Source organism: Poeciliopsis prolifica, unplaced genomic scaffold (genome assembly GCF_027474105.1).
Source record: "Poeciliopsis prolifica strain line A6 unplaced genomic scaffold, Auburn_PproV2 SCAFFOLD079, whole genome shotgun sequence".
Classification (NCBI taxonomy): Eukaryota; Metazoa; Chordata; class Actinopteri; order Cyprinodontiformes; family Poeciliidae; genus Poeciliopsis; species Poeciliopsis prolifica.
The window spans coordinates 1,531,637-1,547,842 of record NW_026562454.1 but is presented as its reverse complement, the minus strand read 5'-3'; the positions used below and the strand labels follow the sequence as shown (position 1 = coordinate 1,547,842).

The following is a 16,206-nucleotide window of genomic DNA, read 5'->3' as shown; positions in this document are numbered from 1 at the left end:
TTTTTTTTTTGATTTCCAATAAAACTTCAGCTTCATATTTACATGAATTAATCAGATAAAAATGTTCAGATTGTTTCTTAAATAAATCCAGTTTGGTGAAACGCAGGTCTTACTGGTTTCACTGGTCAAACTGGTTCCGGTCCAAACTGGATCTTCTGTCCGTCGTTCAGGAAACGTTCTGGGAATTTTTATCTGAATTTTTCTCAAAATCTAAAAATCTGATCTGGAAACATTTTCACATTAAATTAAAGAACTGGGAAACGGATCAGAACCGGATCAGAACCGGTTCTGCTGTTTCAGCTTAAACGTTTCAGCCTGGACCCGGTCCAGAGGTTCTGTTGGAACATGAACAGATGAGACTCACTGGACCCGACGCTCAGCTTGGTTCCAGAACCGAACAGAACTTTATCGACGGCTCCAGATTTCACACAACAAGAAGCTTCAGAACAAAAACCGCTGGGCCAAACCGGGCTTTGGTTCTGGTCCAAACAGCAGCTGGATTCTGAACCGGAGAGAAAATCTGAATTTATTCGACTCCGAGATGAAAGGCCCGGTTCTCCTGGTTCTGAAACTGTCCATGTTCCTCCAGAACCGCTAACAGAACCGCTAACAGAACCTGGTGCCGTTCATGAGTTTAGCCCGACCAGAACCCGTCACCAACCAAAACGGTTCTCCCAGCCGACCGGGTCGGTTCTGGTTCTGCCTCTCAGAGAAGCTGAAACCACAAAGCGGGCTCAAACGGGCCGGTTCCGACTGCAGGTTCTAGAGGAGAACAAACTCGGAACCGTTTTATTTTCAGACAGAAACCCAAATTCTGCCAGAACCAGAACCTTAACTGGACCTCAGTCCAGAACCAGAACCAGATCCAGCAAAACGGTTTCTGTTCATTAATAAATCCAACAAGCCCAGGTTCTGATCGGGTTCAGACAGAGACCCGGTTCACGGAGCAGCCTGGTCCAAACGACCAGAACCAGCTCGGCTCATTTTACTGGAAATTCACATAAAGTTCTGACCCGGTTGGACTCGGAGCAGAACTCCGTCTCCAAAGAGCATCTGGTTGTTTCCTCTCGTCACACAGTGACAGACGGCCGACCCGAAACCCAGAACCAGAACCAGAACCGAAACCCAGAACCAGAACCGAAACCCAGAACCAGAACCAAAACCCAGAACCAGAACCAGAACCAAAACCAGAACCAGAACCCAAACCCAGAACCAGAACCAGAACCGAACCAGAACCAGAACCGAAACCCAGAACCAGAACCAGAACCAAAACCCAGAACCAGAACCGAAACCCAGAACCAGAACCAGAACCGAAACCCAGAACCAGAACCGAAACCCAGAACCAGAACCAGAACCAAAACCCAGAACCAGAACCGAAACCCAGAACCAGAACCAGAACCGAAAACCAGAAGCAGAACCAGAACCGAACACTAGAACCAGAACCAGAACCAGAACTCAGGCCCGTTTGGACTTTCAGAAGTTCTAAATTTATTCACCAAATTTAAAGTTATTAAAAAATTCTGTCTTTAAACCCAAACAGCCTCAGAGTGACGGGCCAGAGGTTCTGAAGCATCAGAACCGGTCCCTGATCAGAACCGGTCCCAGATCAGAACCGGTCCCAGATCAGAACCGGTCCCTGATCAGAACCGGTCCCTGAAGTTCAAATTTCAAGCTCCTGTTGCTGAAATAATTGGACCAAAATGTCCAGAACAGAACTTACGGTTCTGAACGGTGAGTCGGGTTCCGGGTCCAAACAGCAGTTTCCCATAAGCAGAACCAGAATTCACACACCAGGAAACATCAGAAAAAAACCGACCGGGTCCAGACGCTCCAGAACTCGGTGATCATTTCAGTTTGATAAAAATCTAAATTCACAGAAAATTTCAGTTTGTCTCTTTTTTTTCTCCACACTTTTCAGATCTGAAGGAAAAAAACTGAAAATCTTCAGTTCTGGTTTAACAATCTAAAGTTTTTCTGATTCGTTTTTATTTGTTAAACTGAATCCGACCCGTCGGTCTGCTCCAGAACCACAACCAGAACCAGAACCAGAACCAGGCATCATCAGAACCGGGTCGGGTCATTTTGGACCTGAACCGACCTGAAGCGACGACGAGTCGGGTTCCTGCAGAGAACAGCAGCCGGCCAGCGGTTCCCTTCACACTGTGACTGAAGCCAGAACCAGAACCAGAACCAGAACCAGAACCAGGTCCGGTTCTGATCGATCAAAGCCTCGTCATGAACTTCTGTTGGAATAACGTTTTCTGATCTTTCCAGGATCTTTGAATCAAATCGAACTGGATCTGAGATTCACAGCGTTTCAGTCAGAGAAACAATTTAAAACGTTTGTTTTCTCACCGGACAGAACCAGGAGCCGGGATCCGGGTCCAAAGCTCAGCCGCTCAGTGTTTCCTGTCACACTGCGACGCACCGCTCAGCAAAAACATCCGATATTCTGGATCAATATGAAACCTGATCCAGCGACGCAGAAATGGAGAAAACGATGAAGCAGGTCAACGTTTTCTGCTTTTCTTGGTCCAATAAATGAACGAGTGTAAATCAGTCAAACAGCTGATGGATCAATAACAATAACTGATCATTTCAAAAGATCAAATAAAGTCTTAAAACCTCGGGAGGAAAATCATTTTCTCCGTTTTTTTTTCTTTGAAGCAGAAAAGCAGAAAGTTTTACTCACGGTTCTGAACCAACAGTTCGGTTCCCGGTCCAAAGACGGTTCTGTATCGACCCTGAGCGGTCCCACCGAGACGCTCAGCAAGAACCGGGCCGGACTGGGAACCAGTTCAGGACCGGCTGGGATCTGAGCCTAAACCCGGTTCTGAAGGTCCGTTTCCATCTGGACTCTGTCAGGTTCTGCAGAACTTCCTGGGTTTTAAAGCCAAACTGGGTCTGATCTGAACCGGACCGGTTCCGCGGCCGGTTCCATCTTGGTTCTTTTTCTTGTTGCTGGATCCAGTTTTTAATATTTTACCAAACAGAAACATTTTAATCATCATTAAATTATTTTTGTAGAACTTTATTTCAATCTTTTAAATGCTTTTAGATCCAGTTCCGTAATAATAATCATGAATCTGTTGGATTTTCTTGGTTTTTCTGTTTTGTAAGTTTCTAGTTTTATTCCTGCTTCATTTGATGAGTTTGAACTTTTTCCAGTTTTTCTGATAATTCTGATTAAAACGATGAAACATGGATTTAATGTCCAGCTGCTTCTCTCTCCTGTAATCCGACGTTTCTCTATAATATTCTGCAGCTGCAGAAACTAAAATGAATTCATCTGAAAGTGAGATCAAATGTTTGCCTCTCACCAGCTTCAGTGCAGAGTTTGTTTCCTGTGCTGAGGGAAACCGATCCGGTTCAAGTCTTTGTGTTTTATTCCTCCTGATGTCATTTAAACTCAACTTTAATAATAATTATTACTGGAAAAGAAAAGATTTTCATCTTCTGCTGTTAATAGTTTAGTTTCCATCGTGAAAGTGTTAAAAACTCAATAAATGAACAAAATAAAAACTGAATAATTCTCCAGACGTTACTGAAATAATCCCGACTGACCTGGTTCTACAGACAGTTTGGTTCCGGGTCCAAAGTAAATCCTGTAGTTTCCTCCCTGAGTCACACATCGAGTCAGACTGAGGCACAAACTGCTGCGTTTCTGTTCTTCAGTTTCTCTGTTTGTCTCAGTTCTACTTTAATTTTTTTCTTTGTTTCCAATCTGTCCATCAAACATCTATAATCTGGGAAAATGATCAATAAATCTATAAAATGAGCTAAAGCTCAGTTTTGACCAGGATATATTTTCTTACCGTTCTCTACTCTCAGTTTGGTTCCTTTTCCAAAATACATTTTTTCAGCTCCTTGATTCACACAGAAATAAAAACAGTGACAAAACTGTGGTGACCTTCAGAGGCCAATAATCTGGATTATCTGGTCCTAATCTGTACCAATAAAACCTTCAATTTGTCCAAATCGTCAGTTGGTTCATTTATATTTATTTTTGGGAGTCAGTATTTTTGTTTTCAGTGTTTTATAATTTCAGAACCAAGTTTTCCATTAGTCATAAATTCTGTTCATAAATTAAGTTTATAAATTCATATTTTTCTTCACCTTTTCATAAAATCTTGAATAAAATAAAATCTGACCTGCATCGTCTCTTCCTCTGAAATCCAGAACATCGAGGAACCGAACCCACGTTTAAAGTCCAAACGGTCCCAGGATGAACTGATGGGGGCGCCAGCGAGTCGTGAGCCAATCAGGCGTCTCTGGGCTCAGGCTCCGCCTCCGTTGAACCGCCAGGGCCTGGAAATGAATCGACAGCACTTGGATCGGTCCTTAAAGCGTCTCTACGTGAAATACAGTGACAGGGAAGAAGGACCTGGAAAGTCTCCTGGAAAGTTTCCTGGAAAGTCTCCTGGAACTTCCAGGATGTATCCCAGCAGAAATTCCACCTGTACGTTTCACAAAGCAACTCATCCTCAGAAAGCTGCAGGCCGGGACGCTTCAGGACGTTTCCAAATCTGGAGACGTTTCTGTGAAGCTTAAAGAAAATCTCAGGTAAATTCAGAATCACCTGTAAATCCTGGCTTCACTCAGCATCTCCAAACGAAACTATGATCTGCATGAAGGTTCACCTGAGACCCGTTATCTGTTCATAAATAATAACTTAATGAAGGAGATGAAGGAGGGATTTCTCTGAGCACCATGCGCTCAGTCGGTTGGTCGGCTCATGTTCTGGATCCTGGATCAGTTTTAGTCGTTTATTTTAGTTTTGTCTCTTCAGATAAAAAACTTTCATAGTTTGTGTTGAAAGGCAGGAAACTGATGTGACCCGTTTCTGAACCAAACGTCACCTGCAGAGGAAACAGCAGCTGCTCCACAGGGTTCTGACCCAGAAGGTTCTGAGCCAGAAGGTTCTGACCCAGATGGTTCTGACCCAGAGGTTTTGACCCAGAAGGTTCTGACCCAGATGGTTCTGAGCCAGAAGGTTTCTGACCCAGAAGGTTCTGAGCCAGAAGGTTCCGACCCAGATGGTTCTGAGCCAGGAGGTTCTGAGCCAGGAGGTTCTGACCCAAGAGGTTCTGACCCAGATGGTTCTGACCCAGATGGTTCTGAGCCAGAAGGTTCTGACCCAGAAGGTTCTGAGCCAGATGGTTCTGAGCCAGAAGGTTCTGACCCAGATGGTTCTGACCCAGAAGGTTCTGACCCAAGAGGTTCTGACCCAAGAGGTTCTGACCCAGATGGTTCTGAGCCAGAAGGTTCTGACCCAGATGGTTCTGACCCAGAAGGTTCTGACCCAAGAGGTTCTGACCCAGATGGTTCTGACCCAGATGGTTCTGAGCCAGAAGGTTCTGACCCAAGAGGTTCTGACCCAGGAGGTTCTGACCCAGATGGTTCTGACCCAGAAGGTTCTGACCCAAGAGGTTCTGACCCAGATGGTTCTGAGCCAGAAGGTTCTGACCCAGATGGTTCTGACCCAGATGGTTCTGACCCAAGAGGTTCTGACCCAGGAGGTTTCTGACCCAGGAGGTTCTGACCCAGAGATGGTTCTGACCCAAGAGGTTCTGACCCAGGAGGTTCTGACCCAGATGGTTCTGACCCAGATGGTTCTGACCCAGATGGTTCTGACCCAAGAGGTTCTGACCCAGGAGGTTCTGACCCAGATGGTTCTGACCCAGATGGTTCTGACCCAGATGGTTCTGAGCCAGAAGGTTCTGAGCCAGATGGTTCTGACCCAGATGGTTCTGAGCCAGAAGGTTCTGACCCAGATGGTTCTGACCCAGAAGGTTCTGACCCAAGAGGTTCTGACCCAGATGGTTCTGAGCCAGAAGGTTCTGACCCAGAAGGTTTCTGACCCAGATGGTTCTGACCAGATGGTTCTGAGCCAGAAGGTTCTGACCCAGATGGTTCTGACCCAGAAGGTTCTGAGCCAGAAGGTTCCGACCCAGAAGGTTCTGACCCAGAAGGTTCTGACCCAGATGGTTCTGACCCAGAAGGTTCTGACCCAGAAGGTTCTGACCCAGAAGGCATCATTTGGGTCGTCTGTTGTTCCGTATGCAGACGGTGATGTTTGTTCTGGAATCATCGCTGCAGCTACAGAAACTTCGACACAAATGTTTTGATTTCCATACGGATGAGTCCAGATTGTTGAGTTGGAACATAAAAACTGTAAAGTTTGGACCGACCCGTGTGGTTCTGGTTCTGGTCCAGTCGGTCTCCCTCGTCAGAAAGAGACGCAGGATCCATCCCATCAGTTTGATGTTCAAATCTAAAATCCAACAGAAGCCGTTTTAATTCTGACTAATAACGTAAGTTGATAAAATAGCAAGAAAGATGAAATGTTTCATAGGGTCACATTTTTTAAACTATCTGAATGTTTTGATTGGCTGACCTCTGATCAGAATTGAAACTGTGCATGATGTTAAATGCCGTCCATCCGTCCGTCCGTCATCCTGCTTCTCATGTTCAAACTTCTGCTGCCTGAAGAGATCCGTCTGTTTTCAGAAGAGCAGATGTTGCTCCTGGTGTCTGAGGCTCACCACTGCCCCCTGTTGGCCAGGCACGGTACTTCCTGCATTTTCAAGGCCCAGTTCAGATCAGAAAGACTAAAGGTGTCCAACGTTCATTGGAGATGTCAGACTTAAAGAACCTTAAAGTAGAAAACGTAAATAAACTAGAACATTGGAGACATGAAGACAGACATGCGCCTCTGAATTAACTTCAAGTGGGAAATTAGATTTTCTCTCATCGCCGTTAGCATCTCCCTTATCGTTACCTGTGAGGACTGCAGGTGAGGTCCTGCCTCAGCTGCCTGCAGGTTGTGGTCAGACGTCTGAGGATCTTCAAGGTTTTTCCTCCTTTTATTGTGACTGAAGCTCTGCACATGTTGCAGCTGGAAACATCACTGAAATGCAGCTAACCGTTGGAGCGTCTGTGGCGAGACGCCATGTTGGAAATAATATAACCCTAACGGGGCTGTGCAACACGCCACCAACACGCCACCAACACGCCACCAACACGCCACCAACACGCCACCAACACGCCATCAACCCGCCACCAACACGCCATCAACCCGCCACCAACACGCCACCAACACGCCACCAACAGGCCACCAACACGCCACCAACAGGCCACCAACACGCCATCAACCCGCCACCAACAGGCCACCAACACGCCACCAACACGCCATCAACCCGCCACCAACAGGCCACCAACACGCCATCAACCCGCCACCAACACGCCATCAACCCGCCACCAACACGCCACCAACACGCCACCAACAGGCCACCAACACGCCACCAACACGCCACCAACAGGCCACCAACACGCCACCAACACGCCATCAACAGGCCACCAACACGCCACCAACAGGCCACCAACACGCCATCAACCCGCCACCAACACGCCACCAACACGCCACCAACACGCCACCAACACGCCACCAACACGCCACCAACAGGCCACCAACAGGCCACCAACACGCCATCAACACGCCATCAACACGCCACCAACACGCCACCAACACGCCATCAACACGCCATCAACACGCCACCAACACGCCACCAACCCGCCACCAACACGCCACCAACACGCCACCAACACGCCACCAACACGCCACCAACACGCCACCAACCCGCCACCAACACGCCACCAACAGGCCATCAACACGCCACCAACACGCCACCAACAGGCCATCAACACGCCATCAACACGCCACCAACACGCCACCAACACGCCACCACAGGCCATCAACCCGCCACCAATCACCAATCGCGACTTGATCGTGACCTCTGTGTGACCCGATCGTGACCTCTTAAGTTTTTGAGCAGAAATAAATTGTCATCCATTCATGAGGATAATCTAAAAGCAGAACCAGATTTTTTAACCTGAATATAAAAGCTTAAGGTTTTCTGGTTGTTTTTTGCAGGTTTCTCTGTTTCATAAAATAAAACTGTTTAATAAATGAATTTATTTCTATTCATTAAAATATAAGACAATAAAGCAGTTTGGCTTTTTAGATTTTTATTGAAGCTGTTGAGAAGTAAAACATGAATACAGAGTAAAGTTTGAATGAGGAAGCTGATGCTGGACCGTTTCCTGTCGATGTGAAACCGACTTGCTGCAGCTACTGCTACTGTTGCTGCTGCAGCTGCTGCAGCTACTGCTGCTGGTGCTGCTGCAGCTACTGCTGCTGCTGCTACTGTTGCTGCTGCTGCAGCTACTGCTGCTGCTACTGCTCCTGACTGCTGCTACAGCTGCTGCAGCTGCTGCAGCTACTGCTGCGCAGCTGCTGCAGCTGCTGCAGCTACTGCTGCTGCTGCAGCTACTGCTGCTGCGCTGCTGCTGCAGCTAGTGCTGCTGCTGCCGTTTAGTTCTCACTGATCACTGAGCTTAGCTGCAGCTTCCTGCACTGACGCAGGCTGAGCGGTGAAGACGCCGCAGGTCAAACTCAGGAGGAAACCGATGAACAGACAGTTAATCAGCCTTTGCTGGTTGCAACAAGATCAAAAGACCAAAGAGAGAGCGGAGAGCCGCCGTGAGGGACGCCTGCTGTTTGCCGCGTTTCATGACACAAACCTGCTAAAATTATTAAACAGCAGATCAGAGACTGAAGCAAAACTAGGAGAAAAATAAAGGATTCAGTCAAATGACTGTTAAAAGAATGAATCCAACATTTTGAAACTTGTTCCTGTAAAAACTTCATGTCACAGTTTCATCCCAGTGAACGTATGAAGTCATGAAGTTAAATGTTTCTGGTCAAAGAATTAAAGCAGAAAGATAAACATTATATTTCATAAACAGAAACATCATAACCTCATTTCTCACTTGGTGATTTTCTTTTGCAAACTTTGTTTTGAGACATTTTGTAAGAAGCAAACAAATTAATAAATTTAAGTTGATAAAATCAGGAGAGAGTTTATGCTTTGGTTTTTTCAGAGTCGCTGCTCAATTTAAAAAAATAAAAAAAATTTTATTTTGTAACTTTTAGACTCCAGTTTCGTCCCATTTCTCCTTCTGGTTTATTTTTCATCAAATGAAGGAGATAAAATCTGCCGTGATGCTTCCTTTGTTCTGCAGTCGGTCCGGACGGCGGGCTCACAAGGGTCACACGACCAGGGGTCACATGACCAGGGGTCACACGACCAAGGTTCTGACGGTCAGGATGGTGTTGAAGGCCACAGCTTTGGCGAAGATCAGCCGGACGCCGCTTATCAGCAGCACGAAGAAGTTCTGCTGGGCTTTCACTGGATCCAGACACAAACCAGGAAGCAGATCCACAAAAATATCATTAAAACAGGAGAGTGTGTCCAGGTGTGTGTCCAGGTGTAAACAGGTGTGTGTCCAGGTGTAAACAGGTGTGTGTTCAGCTGTAAACAGGTGTGTGTCCAGGTGTGTGTTCAGGTGTAAACAGGTGTGTGTCCAGGTGTGTGTTCAGGTGTAAACAGGTGTGTGTCCAGGTGTGTGTTCAGGTGTAAACAGGTGTGTGTCCAGGTGTGTGTTCAGGTGTGTGTTCAGGTGTAAACAGGTGTGTGTTCAGGTGTGTGTTCAGGTGTAAACAGGTGTGTGTTCAGGTGTAAACAGGTGTGTGTCCAGGTGTGTGTTCAGGTGTAAACAGGTGTGTGTCCAGGTGTGTGTTCAGGTGTAAACAGGTGTGTGTCCAGGTGTGTGTTCAGGTGTAAACAGGTGTGTGTTCAGGTGTAAACAGGTGTGTGTCCAGGTGTGTGTTCAGGTGTGTGTTCAGGTGTAAACAGGTGTGTGTTCAGGTGTGTGTTCAGGTGTAAACAGGTGTGTGTCCAGGTGTGTGTTCAGGTGTGTGTTCAGGTGTAAACAGGTGTGTGGTGTGTGTTCAGGTGTAAACAGGTGTGTTTCAGGTGTGTGTTCAGGTGTAAACAGGTGTGTGTTCAGGTGTGTGTCCAGGTGTAAACAGGTGTGTGTTCACTTACCTGGATAAATCCTGTCAGGTTGATCATCTGTTAGAGAAAAGCAGAGATAAAAAACTCCTGAATGTCGTCCAGAATCTTCTGAGCCGCACTGACCTTTGACCCTGCAGGTATTTCATACCTGTTTTGTTGCTGCTGGACTTCGCTTCGCCCAGCTTGCAGGAGCTGATGGTGTCGTTGCTGAAGCCGGGGTAATAGTAGGTCTTGGTGGTTGCAGACAGGCGGGCCGGATTGGTTTTCACCGAGACCGGACCCCCCGTCGTTTCCAGAACCATGTCGCCCTCATTGGGACGGAAACCTGCTGCCAGACAGACATTTGGACCCGACTGGGACCCGACTTCCTGGGAGGAACCGGCAGGCTGCAGGCGACTGAGGAGGAAGAGGGTTGGGCTGACGGGGGAGCCGCCTGGAACCAGAACCGGGTCAAACATTAAACAGAACCACGATGGACTTAAAAACACTGCAGGGATTTTCAATAAAGTTATTCAAATAAACTTCAATTATTGATCATTTTCAGGTTTGGACAAAATGCCATGAAACCCAGTTTGTTTTAGAATTCATCTGATTTAATACATTAAACATTAAAATCATCATTTTCACTGTTTTCTGGCTCCAAGGTTTCACTGCAAAACAATCCTAAATATGAAGCTTTGATTTAGTTACATTATCCTGCATTAAACTGATCATTTTTTATCTGGTCAGTTTCATTAGCAGATTTTTTTAAAGCATTTTTTGCATGTTACGTTGAATATTAAACTGCAGGTGATAATTTTCTGGTTTTGCATCAAGAGAAAACTAACAATAAAACAGAAACAAACAATTTATGGTTAAAAACTGATTTTGGTGATTTAATGGAAAAGTGGATTTTTACTTCCATAAAGTTGATATTTATTCACAGATTGAATGAATATTCTGACAAACGGGAATAAAAACAAGTCAGTTTTAATTCCGTTTGTCTCTTTTACTCCTTTTCTGGGCTTCAACCAAGATTTTAAATATTGACATTAATTTATTTGTTCCATTTTATTAAGTAATATAAGCAGTTATGTTTTATGAGCCTTTATGTTCTAAACCATTTTAAAAGTTCACAGCAAAATCCTGGTTTAGATAAATTACACACTGTATTATATTTCAAAGTTTGTTTTATTTTTTAGAAAGTAAATTGATGTAAATTTGTATTTTTGGTTTTTTATAACTTTGATGCACTTCAGGTTCAACTTTTCGCTCCTGGATGATAATATCTCCACTGTGAGCAAAACATTTACAGTTTGAGATGCAATATTTTTATTTGTATCATGTTTCTGATCTAAATTGTGGATTTCACTTTAAAATGACTCAATTATTCTCATAAACCAAATCAATGTTTTTCTCAGACTAAGTTTCAGATCCAAGAGTCTAAAGTTACTAAAACATTCAGAGGTTTATTAACTCATTGCTTTATCTGCATCAATTAAATATATTTTGTCACTGATACTTTAATTCCAACTATTTTGAAACATTTATTTTTGGATAGAAACTCTGCTGCCCTTTATTCAAGCTTCTGGATGAAAAACACATTTTCTTAGAACTGTTTTCGTTATGTGCATTTAAAATGATCAAGTTGTTCTTTTTTTATAAAATGAAAACATTTTAAAGAAAACATGGAACAACTAAAGGCAAGGATTTATTTATCTGGAGTTAAAGCCACAGCACAACATAAATGTTTTTAAAGTTTCGGCTCTTTTAGACGCCATGAATAAATCAGAACATGCCTCACAGCGTTTCTGTCCCAAACGGTTCGTTTGGCTCGTATTTACAGAGAAACGACGAGTCCAGCTCAGAGATTGGAAGATAAAACATTCAAGTTTGAATCTAAAAATGCAGTAAAGGTTTGTGTTTGTGAGCATCAACCAGGCGGCGTGTTTTTTCTTACCTTGAGGAGAGACGGTGAGTTGGATCGGCTTTGCGAACGTCAATGCATCACAGTCTGACGGCCTCATACAAAAACCTGAGAGCCTCTTCAGAGGAGCCCAGCCAGGACGAAAATCCTCTTCCACCACAAACGGTGCAGATCTGAAACCTGGAGCATTAAATGAGTTTGTTAGGACTTTAAAGGGAGATTTTCACCCTGACAAGACTTTGATCAGAAGCAGTGCAGAGATGTGAGCAGAAGAAAAGTGAAGGAAAGTTTCAGGTTTTCTATATGAAGGAGCATGTAGAGAACTGACCTGAAACACAGCTTGGTTCCGGTTGTTTGGGTCTCCATGGGGGGCTTTGAGGGTTTAGCAGGTAGATCAGGAGAGCCTGGAGGTTTTTGTTGCGCTGTGTGTGCTGGTTCAGTCAGAGTGGTACCCCAGTTAACACGGTGAAAAACCGTCCAACAAAAACCTGCAGCAGGAAACCAGCTGAACACTTCCAACTGACAACTCTGCTGTTTCCCTCCATCATCATGTATGAAAAACAATCAATACTGAACTGCAATATGAAACAAAGGTTGGATCTTCATCTCTACCAGAATATTTATTCACGTTTAGTTTGGTTACAAACTAAACGTGAATAAAATCAAAACTGATTTCAAAGTTAACCGTCATAAAACTGATACAGTGTCTTTAAACTTCTCAGGAATAAGTACATATTCAGGGGAACAGCACTGACCCATTTGTGTGGGTCAGATATGATCATCCACACAGAACCGATTACAGAACCGGCTTCAGTCAGCACCGAACTGCTGCTGTTACTCCACCAGGCCTGTAAGTGGCGCTAAACATTAAGTATGCAAATAAAGCAACCGCATAATGTCAGGGAAAAACAAAAACTTACTGGAGATTTGTAGAGGTTTCTGCTGCTGTACCAACACATCAGGGTTTCCTCCAGTGCATTGTAAGCCTGGCAGCCCGCCAGGCTTTACTTAAGCTACACCAGGCTTACCATTGCTTATTTTATTTTTTTATGTTTGCATTTTTTAAGACTTTATAGTTGGTGTTCAGATATTAATCTTCCAATAACACATAATCAAGAGATATTTAAAACTTTCCTGTCAACTTCAAACATTTTAAAAACACGGCGAGCCGCTGGATGAATGACGGCGCGCCCAGCCACCAGGGTCAAGATGTCTGAGACTTCCTGCTCTTGTGATGCTGAAACAGCCTGTTGAACTCTTCAGTGACCTTTAGCGCAGCCAGGGAACAGACTTCAGACTCTCAAGCCAATGTGGACGGCTTGGGAAGGACGGAGCTTTCTGTTCCTTCAGGGTCATTTGGTTCCTGTGACTCTGGGCTTTAAACTGGCTGTGAAACAGTCAGCTTGATTCTCAGGGAAGGTCAGATTTTTCTTACAAATTTCAACAGACAGTTTTCGTCTTTGGGTTTCGTGTGGTTTGGCAGGTGAAGTGGTTCTGTTGGGTCTTCCAGCAAGAACAGAACCGGCTTGTACTTGAATGTTTAAAAGTCCCCTTTGCTTCCAGTGGTTGAGTTTCAGTGTGTCTGGAACCTGGAGCAAAATGTCACGGTGAGAAGTTAACTTTAGTTAATGGATGGATGGGAATTGTAATTTCTCTGCCTGAAACCTCATCAGACAACATTTGACCGTATCTGCAGCGAGTGATGTCCTAAAGCCGGACCTCCACTCGCTGGCGTCTTCCCAACCTGCACTGAGACGACTTGGTGCTTTAAATCAGTTGGAAGCTTTTGCTCTACATAAAGTAGTTTTGCTGACTCCAGTAGCAGAAGAAACATTTAGTCTTCAGTATCTTTACTTTGTAGCAGAAGGAGCCGCTTTAAGTTGAAATGTTTAGTGTAATGCGGGTCATTGGGACACAACCAATCAGGTTACAGTGATTATGTCAGTAATTCAGTGTTTGCTTCGTCTGAAAAGAGTTTAGTTTCCAAAGTTCTGCATATTTAATAAGAATTGGAGGAATCAGAGAGCTTTGTGTTGAACATTGGACCGTCAGGTTCATCGTGAGGCTCAGAGGTTTTTGTCAGACGTTCAGGCTGACTTCAGTCACTGTGGTCCGTAAACACGCTGAGAAACACTCATACAAAAACTGTTGAATTGTTTCTCTATAGGAGCGTCGCAGCAGCAGCTGAAGGTGGTTTGAGGTTTTTCATATCGAATCGTTGTGGCTGGATTGAAGGGAGGAGGATCGTTATCTACTCCAGCTTATCACACTGCAAAAACATTTTGGTCTAGTTTCTAGAGAAAATAACTCGGCTCACCTGAAATCAGACTAACTAAAACAGAACTTTTCAGCTAGAAAGAGGAACTTGTTTCAAGAACAACTCCTTAATATTGACAGAAATGTACCAGTTCCATTGGCAGATAAATGAACTTCTAACAAAAAATGTCTTATTCCAAGTAAAATGATCTGCCAGTGAAACTAGTCCTTTTTCATCAATAGCAAGGAATGGTGTATTTAGACACACTAGATTACTGTAACGTAGTACACTTAAACCAAGTCAAAATATATTCACACTAGAAATTAGACCAAAATACTTGGTAAGACTGATATTTTAACTTCAGGCAGTCAGTGAAAATCTCTATTCCTTCAGCAGTAAAGCAGCTTGATCATAACAGGACCAGAAGGACCAGAAGGCAACAGGACAGGAGCAGGTTTCAGGTTTCAGGTCAAACTCTTGAAGGGATGCAAAAACTAATACTTCAAAAACTAATAAATGTCATTTATCAGCAGAATCCCTGCGCCGTTCCCGTGTTTCCTGCGTCTAAAGATCCGTTCCGGTTCCCGAACCGAAGATCAGAGATCCGACCTTCAAATACTCCATCATGATTTGTGCTTTTAATGCGTCGACAGTTTTGTTGTAGTCATGTGGTGTTGACCACAAGTTCTCAACCATGAGCTCCACACTCTGACCCAAGTTCCTCAACATGAGCCTCATCATGAGCCTCATGTTGAGGCTCGTGATGAGGCTCATGATGAGGTTCATGTTGAGGTTCATGTTGAGGCTCATGATGAGGTTCATGTTGAGGTTCATGATGAGGCTCATGATGAGGTTCATGGTGAGGCTCATGGTGAGGCTCATGTTGAGGCTCATGATGAGGTTCATGGTGAGGCTCGTGATGAGGCTCATGGTGAGGCTCGTGATGAGGCTCATGATGAGGCTCATGATGAGGTTCATGTTGAGGTTCATGTTGAGGTTCATGATGAGGCTCATGATGAGGTTCATGGTGAGGCTCATGGTGAGGCTCATGTTGAGGCTCATGATGAGGTTCATGGTGAGGCTCGTGATGAGGCTCATGATGAGGCTCCTGTTGAGGTTCATGATGAGGTTCATGGTGAGGCTCATGATGAGGCTCGTGATGAGGCTCATGATGAGGCTCCTGTTGAGGTTCATGATGAGGCTCATGATGAGGTTCATGGTGAGGCTCATGGTGAGGCTCGTGATGAGGCTTGTGATGAGGCTCCTGTTGAGGTTCATGATGAGGCTCATGATGAGGTTCATGGTGAGGCTCATGGTGAGGCTCATGTTGAGGCTCGTGATGAGGCTCATGATGAGGCTCGTGATGAGGCTCCTGTTGAGGTTCATGATGAGGCTCGTGATGAGGCTTGTGATGAGGCTCATGATGAGGTTCATGATGAGGCTCATGATAAGGTTCATGGTGAGGCTCATGATGAGGCTTGTGTTGAGGTTCATGATGAGGCTCATGATGAGGTTCATGATGAGGTTCATGATGAGGTTCATGGTGAGGCTCATGGTGAGGCTCATGTTGAGGCTCGTGATGAGGCTCATGATGAGGCTCGTGATGAGGCTCGTGATGAGGCTCCTGTTGAGGTTCATGATGAGGCTCATGATGAGGCTCATGATGAGGCTCGTGATGAGGCTCATGATGAGGCTCCTGTTGAGGTTCATGATGAGGCTCATGATGAGGTTCATGGTGAGGCTCATGGTGAGGCTCGTGATGAGGCTTGTGATGAGGCTCCTGTTGAGGTTCATGATGAGGCTCATGATGAGGTTCATGGTGAGGCTCATGGTGAGGCTCATGTTGAGGCTCGTGATGAGGCTCATGATGAGGCTCGTGATGAGGCTCCTGTTGAGGTTCATGATGAGGCTCGTGATGAGGCTTGTGATGAGGCTCATGATGAGGTTCATGATGAGGCTCATGATGAGGCTCATGATGAGGTTCATGATGAGGCTCATGATGAGGCTCATGATGAGGCTCATGATGAGGTTCATGATGAGGCTCATGATGAGGCTCATGTTGAGGCTCGTGATGAGGTTCATGATGAGGTTCATGGTGAGGCTCATGATGAGGCTCATGTTGA

The 16,206-nt window shown here is 45.0% G+C and overlaps 1 protein-coding gene across 1 annotated transcript; it reads right to left on the bottom strand.

The window, feature by feature from the left end:
• Nucleotides 1–8,559: 8,559 nt before the first annotated feature.
• On the bottom strand, nt 8,560–12,354 carry LOC129352676 (uncharacterized). The gene is made up of 5 exons (XM_055021797.1): nt 12,155–12,354; nt 11,860–12,006; nt 10,069–10,353; nt 9,951–9,977; nt 8,560–9,251 (listed from the first exon to the last, which is right to left on the bottom strand). The coding sequence occupies exons 2-5, from the start codon at nt 11,924–11,926 to the stop codon at nt 9,142–9,144; spliced, it is 489 nt and encodes a 162-aa protein (XP_054877772.1). The 5' UTR covers nt 11,927–12,006; nt 12,155–12,354; the 3' UTR covers nt 8,560–9,141.
• Nucleotides 12,355–16,206: the final 3,852 nt, after the last annotated feature.

What these genes read in the sequence shown, in the direction of transcription:
- LOC129352676 (XM_055021797.1), bottom strand. Translation starts at nt 11,926, where the DNA reads ATGAGGCCGTCAGACTGTGATGCATTGACGTTCGCAAAGCCGATCCAA. An exon ending in GTCCAGCAGCAACAAAACAG is followed by an intron (nt 9,978 to 10,068) that starts GTATGAAATACC and finishes TTTCTCTAACAG; the next exon opens with ATGATCAACCTGACAGGATT. An exon ending in ACCTGACAGGATTTATCCAG is followed by an intron (nt 9,252 to 9,950) that starts GTAAGTGAACAC and finishes GTCTGGATCCAG; the next exon opens with TGAAAGCCCAGCAGAACTTC.